This window comes from Tinamus guttatus, unplaced genomic scaffold (genome assembly GCF_059628265.1).
Source record: "Tinamus guttatus ecotype Peru unplaced genomic scaffold, ASM5962826v1 Tinamus_guttatus_pri_ptg000827l, whole genome shotgun sequence".
Lineage (NCBI taxonomy): Eukaryota > Metazoa > Chordata > Aves > Tinamiformes > Tinamidae > Tinamus > Tinamus guttatus.
In genome coordinates, this window is record NW_028289361.1 from 97,766 (window position 1) to 107,403 (window position 9,638).

The 9,638-nt window shown below is 62.6% G+C and overlaps 1 protein-coding gene across 1 annotated transcript; it reads left to right on the plus strand.

The window, feature by feature from the left end:
- Positions 1-3,910: 3,910 nt before the first annotated feature.
- Positions 3,911-8,991, plus strand: AP2S1 (adaptor related protein complex 2 subunit sigma 1). Its single transcript, XM_088537634.1, has 5 exons — positions 3,911-3,964; positions 4,584-4,733; positions 5,620-5,733; positions 7,668-7,727; positions 8,801-8,991. The coding sequence occupies exons 1-5, from the start codon at positions 3,962-3,964 to the stop codon at positions 8,900-8,902; spliced, it is 429 nt and encodes a 142-aa protein (XP_088393760.1). The 5' UTR covers positions 3,911-3,961; the 3' UTR covers positions 8,903-8,991.
- The last annotated feature ends 647 nt before the right edge of the window (positions 8,992-9,638 follow it).

Sequence of the window (9,638 nt, forward strand, 5' to 3'; positions counted from 1 at the left end):
AATTTTTCCAGATTTCTCCTCAAAGCTGATTCCCAGCATGGAAAAATCCCTAGTTCTCCACACAAAGCAGATTGTTCCTCAGGTTTTCTCCAGGAGCTGCTCTCCCAAATCCTCACGGAAAATTATTGGAATTTCTCCAGCTAAAACTCACCCAGGGCACCCCCAGATCCATCATTCCGGCGTTTCCGCACGCAGCTCCCAGAAGAACGACCTGGATTCACCCGGCACAATCCCACTCAACTCCAATGGAGCGGCATTTTTCCCACCCCATTCCCTCCCCTTGATTTAATCATGTGGCTGAAGACAAAAGTCTGCAAAAATTCCCATTTGGATACCAAAAACGCAGCATTCCAATGGATAAAATTCCCTTAAGGATCCCTGTCGGCCTCTTCCTGGTATCCCAAGCACCAAGGTGGGAAATAAATTGAAAAGGAACCAGAAAATGTCGGATTTGAGCATAGAATCAGGAAAAAAAGGGAGGGAACCCAAAAAGCAAGAGTGAATTAGAAGAGAATTGGGCTCGGATCTGGTTGGGAAAAGGGACGAGGGAAAAGGCAGATGGGAAAAGCGATGAGCTGGGAAATCCATCTGGAAAATGGGAACGCTGAGATCATAAATACAGATGTAAATTTAAAATGCAGATGTAGCAAACTTAGGGAAAAGCGGGAGATGGATGGCAACTTTTCCCATGGAATTTTACGCCGTTGTGGATGCAGCACTTCCCAAACCTCCACTGTGACCGGGAAAAGGGAAGGATTCCCCTTTATCGGCCGCCATTCGGGAACGCGCTGTAGCTATCCTGGGAGAAAATGGGATTCATGGCGGGATTCTCCCTTTTTTTTGGGGATGCAGATGCTGGCGGGAGGATGGAAAGCGCAAATCCAGCACCAATTAGCCAAGATTTTAGGGAAAAATGCTCCGGATGGGGCTGGTGTGGAGCAGTTTATGGCATCCCACGCTCCGCTGCTGTGGGAATTGCGGCTCTCCAAGCGGGATGGGAGTCACAGAGAGGGGGGGAAAAGGAGTGGAGAATCGGGAAGAGCGGAGAAGCGGAACGCTGTATCCGCCAGGAAGCGCTTGGTGCGGATACGGATTTTGCCGCAATTTGGGCAATTTACCCCCAAAAGGTTTCCGGGAAAGGGCCGGATCCGTCGGCATCGCTTTGAGCCGGGACCTTGATCTGGGCCGGAGCTGCTGACGTCACCCGCAAACAGCCGGCGTCACCCGGTGTCACCCGGCCAGCAAGGTGTAAACAAGGCAAAGGCCACGGCCGGCATCACGCGCTTCCCAAAATTCCCTCATCCCGGAACGTTTTCCATGGGAAAACGGCTGGGAAAAGCGGCTTCTCTGAGCTGTTTTCGGGAGGAAAACCACCCTTCCGAGGGCGGTTTTCCGGGCGGAATTCCCTCACCTCGGCACGGAAAAGCGGCTGCGGAAGCGCGGGGCCTTGCCAGATCCAATCAAATTCCAGCCCAATTAAGCGCTGCTCCTATAATTAACGGGATGCCCGGCGTTCCCGAGGTGTCGGAGCCGGGAAGCAAGCGGCTTTCTGCGCTCTCTACAAGCAGGGAATTCCTTAAACCGGGAAGCCAGGCGCCGTCCTCGGCCGGTCGATCCGCACAGAGCCGGCGCCAAACGGGAGCGGGAAGCAAAAGCCGGAGCAAGGAGGGAGGCGGGGAGGGGGAAAGTGGGAAAGATTCCCTAAAAACCCCCCCGGGGGCTGGGAATGCGGAGCGGACGGAGGTGGGGAATGAAAAGGCGGCCGGGAGCTTCCGGCCGCTCCGCGCGCCGGGAAAGGCCGGAGAGGCGGCGGCGGCGCCGGGAGAACAAGCGGAGCCGTCGGAAGCGGAGCCGAGTTGGGGGGGGGGTGGATGTTGTTCTTTGTCTCCCCTGTGCTGGAGCCCCCCCCCTTCCCTCCTGCTCCGGGTGGGATCGAGGGATGGAGGGAGGCGGAAAAGCGGCTCTGGAGCGGCAGGATTGGGATCGGCGGCCGCCCGGAAGCACCGGGAAACTCCCCCCCCTCCCCTGCTTCCCCCTCCCTCCAATAACCTGGGGGGAAGGACCCTAATTTGGGGGGTGGGGGGGGCACCTAAGATGGGGGGAACCTTCTTGGGGGGGGGGGTCTCCTTTGAGGAGGGGGTTTCTCTGCTCGGGGGGTGTTTCCTCGGGGGGGGGGCAGGAATCTCCATTTGGGGGGATCACCCTGTGGGGGGGGGGGTCTCCCTTTGGGGGGGGGGTCCTCTCCCCTAGGTGGGCGGGGTCTCGCTTGGAGGGGGCTCTTCTTTGAGGAGGGGTCTCCCTTTGAGGGGGGGGGTCAACCTTTTTGGGGGGGGTTCTTCCCTAAGAGGGGGTCTCGGTTGTGTGTAGGGGGGGGGTTTCTTCTGAGGGGGAATCTCCCTTTGGGGGGTCTCGCTGTGAATGGGGGGGGTCTCTGCTCTAAGGGGGAATCTCCTTTCGGGGGGTTCTCCCTTTTGCAGGGGGTCTCTCCCTGGGAGGGGTCTCGCTGTGTGTGGGGGGGGGGGGTCTCTGCTCTGAGCGGGGGTAGCTCTGGGGGAGGCTCCCCCGTGGGCGCCATGGCGGCCGCCCGCGGCGCTCCCTTACCCTGGCGGCGGCTCCGGCGGCCCCGGCCGGGGGCGGCGGCGAGGCCCGAGGTGGCGGCGGCGGCAGCGGCGGCGGCGGAGGCCTGAGGAGGAGGCGGCGGCAGCGCCATGGCCCCCCCGCGCAGGGCGGCTCCGGCGGGCAGGGCTGGGGGCGCGCGGGGCCGGGCAGGGCCTGTAATGGCGGCGCCTTCCTCCCCGCGCCGCCTCCTCCCTCCTCCTCCTCCTCCTCCCTCACGACGGCGGCGGCCGCGCGACCGCCGCACGGCGCATGCGCGGCGGGGAGGGCGGGGCCGCGCGGCGGGCGCGCGGCGCATGCGCGGCGGGAGGGAGGGCTGAGCGCGGCGCAGGCGCGGCGGGGAGGGAGGTGCGCGTGCGCGGCGGGGCGGGGCCGACCGCGCGGGGAAGGGCGGGGCGATGAGGCCACGCCCCGTTGCCGAGGCCACGCCCCCTCCCGGCCCGCGCTGGTCGCGGGGGGTCATTGCACCGGGGGACATTGGGGAGGGGACCTTGAAGGGGGGGGACATTGCAGGGGGGCCGCATTGGCCCTCCAATCCCATCACATCCCACGTAGGGGGCCTGACCCCGCCGGATACGCTCTGATCCCACACGGAATCCCTGAAATCCCTCCTCTCCGGGACTGCCCTGGATGCTGCTGCAATCCCATCCCAGAGCTTGATTCCCAGCAGGCCCCAGCCAGGAGCTCCGTCTCTTTCAGGAGCTCAGATCCCTTCCAGGAGTTTGATCCCAACCAGGAGCTTGGATCCCATCAGGTCCGTGAGTTCAGGTGCCTCCCAGGAGCTTGGATCCCATTGGATCCCGCCTGGGAGTTCAGATCCATTTGGGGCCCATCCAAGATCTTGGATCCCACCACATCCCTGAACCCTCCTGGAAGCTCCACTCCCAACAGATCCCCACGACGAATACGGAACCTTCTCAGGATTTCCCATCTCCCTGTATCCAAACTGATCCCAGATCCCATTTGCCCTCATCAGGACCCTGGGATCACATGATGGCACCCCATCCAGGCGCTCCCATTCCCATTCCAAAGGGAAACGGCGAGCGGCCGAGGCGGAAGCGGGGAGGGGATGAGGGGGAATACATCCCGGCGTGCCTTGCGGGGGTAAAGGCTGCTGGGAAGGGCGGGTGACCAGCGCGGTGGCCGCCGGGAGCAGCCGAGGCGGAAGTGCTGCTCGGGGCGAGGGGGAATACAATCCCGGCATGCCCTGCGGGCGGGCCGTGGGGAAGAGGGGGTAAAGGGGAGAGGCGCTGAGAACTACAAGTCCCAGCGTGCCCTGCGTCGGGGGGCCGGATTTCCGGTGCGGCGGCGCGGGCGGGGGGCGCTCGGCAGTGACAGGGCCACCATGGTGAGGCGGAGTGGGGGGAATGGCTCGTAGGGACCCCCCTATAGGGACCTTTATGGGGGGAGGATAGTGGGGGGGGCTCGTTGCGGGGTGGGGGGGCGGTTGCCATATAGGAACCCCCACCCCCATAGGGTCCTATGGGTGTCCCCGTGCGGGTGGGGGGGGAGCGGGTGGTTTTGGGGTCCCCATATGTGGGGGGGGCACTTGAGGGGCAGCTTGGACCCCCCCCCCCCCAGCAACCCCATAGGGAGGGGGTCTGCTTAGATTCCCCCCATAGATATTCCCTATAGATCCCTGGTGGGCGACCCCTATAGAGCCCCTATTGAAAGGGGGGGGCTGCATGGGGGGGGGTCACCCCCTTCTGGGGTCCCCATGTGGGACCGGACATTGGGGTCCCCATGGTGAGGAGGCGGCAGCCCCTCCCCAGAGCCGCCTTTTGGGGACAATTTCCCCCTTTTTGGGTCCTCCACGAGCCCCTTCTCCCCTTCCAAGCCAGCAGCAACGCCCCAAAAGAGGAAAAAAACCTAAAAAAGTGAAAACAGGAAGCAAAAGGCAGAAGAGGCTTAAAAAACGGAAAAATCATGTGACTTTTTTTTTCCCCATTCCGGGTTTTTGGGGGCAGATCCGCTTCATCCTGATCCAGAACCGGGCGGGCAAGACGCGCCTGGCCAAGTGGTACATGCAGTTCGACGACGACGAGAAGCAGAAGCTGATCGAGGAGGTGCACGCGGTGGTGACGGTGCGCGACGCCAAGCACACCAACTTCGTGGAGGTGACGGAGCGCCGCCGGGAACGCCGGGAATGCCGCCCGGGACGGGAAGCGCCCGGCGGGGCCGCCGCAGCGCCAAAACGGGGGCTTTCGGCGCCAAAACGGGGGGTTTCGGCGCCAAAACGGGGGGTTTTGGCACCAAAACGGGGATTTGGGGGCCTGTAGAGCAGGAGGGGGTCCCCAAAGAGGCTCTGCTGGCATCAAGAGTGGGGAGTTTGCCCCCAGAGTAGCCGGTTTTGGCCCAAAAGATGCAGCTTTGCCCCCCGAAGTGGCTCTGGTGGACCCAAAAGCTGCAGTTTTGCTCCCAAAGTGGTGATTTTGCCCCCAAAGCGGCTCTGCTGGACCCAAAAGCTGCAGTTTTGCCCCCAAAGTGGCTCTCCGTGGCCCCAAAGTGGTGATTTTGCCCCCGAAATGGCTCTGCTGGACGCAAAAGCTGCAATTTTGCCCCCAAAGTAGCTCTCCTTGGCCCCAAAGTGGTGATTTTGCCCCCAAAGCGCCTCTGCTGGACCCAAAATCCACATTTTTCCCCCCAAAAGTGGCCTCGCTCAATCCCAAAAAATGAGTTTTCCCCAGATGTGGCTGCAGTTTTCCCCCTGAAGCGGCTCTGTTTGACCCAAAAGCTGCAGTTTTCCCCCCAAAGCAGCTCTGCTTGTCCCAAAATCCACATTTTTTCCCCCAAAGTGGCTTCGCGTGATCCCAAAAAAGGAATTTCCCTCAGATGTGGCTGCGGTTTTGCCCCCAAAGCGGCCACTTTGGCCCCCAAAACCTCCTCCGTGGCCCTCGCGGGGTCCCCTTCTGGTGTCCCCGCCGGTGTCCCCAATGTCCCCCTGATGTCCCCAGTGTCCCCCTGGTGTCCCCAGTGTCCCCAATGTCCCCGTTGTCCCCGCAGTTCCGCAACTTCAAGATCATCTATCGCCGCTACGCCGGCCTCTACTTCTGCATCTGCGTGGACGTCACCGACAACAACCTGGCCTACCTGGAGGCCATCCACAACTTCGTGGAGGTGAGATCCCTACGGATCCCGCCGGGATCCCGCCCCGGAGCCGGGAATTCCGCCCCGGAGCCGGGAATCCCGCTGCAGAGCCGGGAATTCTGCCGCAGAGCCGGGAATCCCGCCCTGGAGCCGGGGATCCCTGCGTTGGATGGCGGTGGAGGCCGGAGTGGAGGCTCCTTGGTGGCACCGGGTGCCGTTGGGATCCCATGGGGAGGTTGGGATCTCATGGAGAGCCAGGATTCTGTGGATCCCACCCAATCCTATGGGAGAGGCTGGATCCTTTGGGATGCAGGTGCTCGGATCCCATGGGAGGGCTTGGATCCCACCAGATCCCGTGTGGTTGCTCCGAACCCCCGGGAGAGGTCGGATCCTGCGGGATCCCGCCTGGGTGTTTGGATCCTAGTGGATCCCATGGGAGAGCCTGGATCCTGTGGGATCCCATGAGGGCTTTGGATCCTACTGAATCCCGCCCAGGTGTTCCAATCCTGTGGGATCCCACAGGGGTGCTTGGATCCTAGTGGATCCTATGGGAGAGGCAGATCCTGCTGGATCCCACCTGGATCCTGGGAGCTCGGATCCTGTGGGATCCCCTTCGGAAGCTCCGGTCCTACCTGGGAGCTGTGACTCCAGCAGATCCTGCCAGGATGCCCAGATCCCCTGGGATCCCGCCCGGGATCCCGGGCCCTGCCAGGGAGCTCGGACCGTGTTCAGGAGCTGCCATCCCACCGGGAAGCTCCATTCCGGTGAGATCCCAATGGGAGAGCTGGGATCCCGACAGATCTCAGCGGAGCCCTCAGGGATCCCCCTCAGTTCCCCTTTAAGAGCCCCAATCCCGTTGGATCCTGCTGCAGATCCCAGGTCCTGGAAGATCCCAGCAGGGAGATCAGGTCCTTGTAGGGAGCTTGGATCCCAGCGGGACGCTTGGGCTCGGATCCCATTGGATCCCATGGAGTGGGATCCCCTTGGATCCCTGCCCAATTCTAGCTAGGAGCCCAAATCCCGCCGGATCCCATCTGGGCTCCGGCTCGCTCGCATCCCACGGGGATGCCCGGATCCCACGGGATCCCCCTCCATGCATCCCACGGGATTCCCCCCCGCTGATCCGACGGGATTCAGGCGGATCCCAAGGGATCCCATCTGGGCACTGGGATCCAGTCGGGTCACTCCGGGGATCTCGCACGGCTCCGGCTCGCCCAGATCCCACGGGGATTCCCCCTCCTTGGATCCCATGGGATTTCCCCCTGGGATCCGATGGGATTCAGGCGGATCCCAAGGGATCCCATCTGGGCACTGGCATCCGGCCGGGTCGCTCCAGGGATCTCGCACGGTTCCACCTCGCTCGCATCCCACGGGGATGCCCGGATCCCACAGGATCCCCCTCCTTGGATCCCATGGGATTCTCACCCCGGATCCCACAGGATTCAGGTGGATCCTAAGGGATCCCATCTGGGCACTGGGATCCAGCCAGGTCACTCCAGGGATCTCACACGGTTCCGGCTCACTCGCGTCCCATGGGATCCCCTTCCTTGGATCCCGTGGGATTCCCTGCCAGATCCCACGGGATTCAGGCATATCCCAAGGGATCCCACCTGAGCACTGGGATCCAGTCGGGTCACTCCGGGGATCTCGCACGGCTCCGACTCGCCCAGATCCCATGGGGATCCCCCTCCTTGGATCCCACGAGATCCCCCTCCTTGGATCCCATGGGACTCCCCCGCGGGATCCGACGGGATTCAGGCGGATCCCAAGGGATCCCATCTGGGCACTGGGATCCGGCCGGGTCACTCCAGGGATCTCACACGGTTCCACCTCGCTCGCATCCCACGGGGATGCCCGGATCCCACGGGATCCCCCTCCTTGGATCCCGCGGGATTCCCCCCCCCGGATCCGACGGAATTCCGGGCGGATCCCACGGGATCCCGGCTCATCCGCTGCCCTTCCAGGTGCTCAACGAGTATTTCCACAACGTCTGTGAGCTCGACCTCGTCTTCAACTTCTACAAGGTGCCGGCCCCGATCCGGGCGGAATTCGCCCCAAATCCGGGATCCGCCCCGGAATTCACCCCGGGATCCCCCCCACCTTTTTGGGGCTGTTTGGGGCATTTTCCAGCCCCATTTCCCTGTTTTTATTATTATTATTATTTTGGGATGGGGGGGGGAGTCTTGTCCCCATGTCCCCTTGTCGGGGGAGGGGGTGTCCCCATGGGGGGGGTTGGTGACACCTGTGTCCCCATGGGGGGGGGTTGGTGACACCTGTGACCCTGGGGATGGTGGTGACACCTGTGTCCCCATGGGGGGGTTGGTGACACCCATGTCCTTGGGGGGTTGGTGACACCTGTGACCCTGGGGGGGGGGGGGTGACGCGCATGTCACCGTGTGTGCACATGGGTGGGTTGGTGACACAGGGGGGTGACACGTGTGTCCCCAGGGGTGTGTGTGTGTGGGTCGGTGACATGGGTTGGTGACACGGGGAGGTGACACGCGTGTCCCCAGGGGTGTGTGTGGGTCGGTGACACGGGGAGGTGATGCGGGAGGTGACACCCGTGTCCCCAGGTGTGTGTGTGTGGGTTAGTGACACAGGGTGGTGACGCAGGGAGGTGACACACGTGTCCCCAGGTGTATGTGTGTGCAGGTTGGTGACACCGGGGGGGTGACATGGGGGGGTGACACACGTGTCCCCAGGTGTGTGTGCGTGCGGGTGGGTGACACGGGGAGGTAACACAGGCCGGTGACATGGGGAGGTGACACGGGTGTCCCCAGGTGTGTGTGTGGGTCAGTGACACGGGGAGGTGACACAGGTCGGTGACAGGTGTGTCCCCAGGTGTGTGTGTGTGGGTCGGTGACATGGAGAGGTGACACAGGTCTTCCCAGGTGTGCATGCGGGCGGGTCGGTGACACCGGTCGGTGACACGGAAGGTGACACACATGTCGCTAGGTGTGTGTATGTGCGGGTCGGTGACACCGGTTGGTGACACGGGTCGGTGACACGCATGTCCCTAGGTGTGTGTGTGTGCGGGTCGGTGACACCGGTTGGTGACACGGGTCGGTGACACGGGGGGTGACACGCGTGTCCCCAGGTCTACACCGTGGTGGACGAGATGTTCCTGGCGGGGGAGATCCGCGAGACCAGCCAGACCAAGGTCCTCAAGCAGCTCCTCATGCTGCAGGCGCTCGAGTGACACCGACGTCCCCAACGACGTCCCCAACCGCCACCGGGACCAGCCACCCCCCCAATAAAGGTGTTGTGATGTGCCCCCCCCCCACCCCATGGCTCTTTTGGGGCAAAACGCTGCGATTTTGGGGCGGGTGGGGGCGGCCTGAGGCTGTTTGTCCTCGGGCTGGAGCCTTGGGGACACGGGGACGAGCCCTGGGGGTGACAAGAAGGGGAACAGAGCAGAGGTGGCAGCGCCACGTGTCACACGGGTTTATTGGGGACGGTGTCTCACAAGGCGGGGGACATTTGGGGACACGGGGGACCTCAATGTGCATCACAGGGGGGACCCCAATGTGTCACTTATGGGACTTGGGGACACTGGGGACCTCCCGTGTGTCACATGTGGGATTTGGGGACACTGGGGACTCCCATGTCTCGCATGTCAGTTCTGGAGACCCCAATGTGTCACTCATGGGATTTGGGGACACTGGGGACCTCCCATGTGTCACATGTGGGATCTGAGGACCCCAACGTGTCACACATGGGACTTGGGGACACTGGGGACCTCCCATGTGTCACATGTGGGATTTGGGGACCCCAACATGTCACACGTGGGACTTGGGGACACTGGGGACCTCCTGTGTGTTACGTGGCATCTGGGGGCCCCAATGTGTCACATATGGGACTTGGGGACACTGGGGACCTCCCATGTGTCACATGTGGGATCTGGGGACCCCAACATGTCACATATGGGACTTGGG

Bases quoted from the DNA above. Each gene is read 5' to 3' on its own strand.
- AP2S1 (XM_088537634.1), top strand. The intron at 4,734-5,619 runs GTGACGGAGCGC...TTGTCCCCGCAG, and splicing joins AGCACACCAACTTCGTGGAG to TTCCGCAACTTCAAGATCAT. The intron at 5,734-7,667 runs GTGAGATCCCTA...CTGCCCTTCCAG, and splicing joins CCATCCACAACTTCGTGGAG to GTGCTCAACGAGTATTTCCA.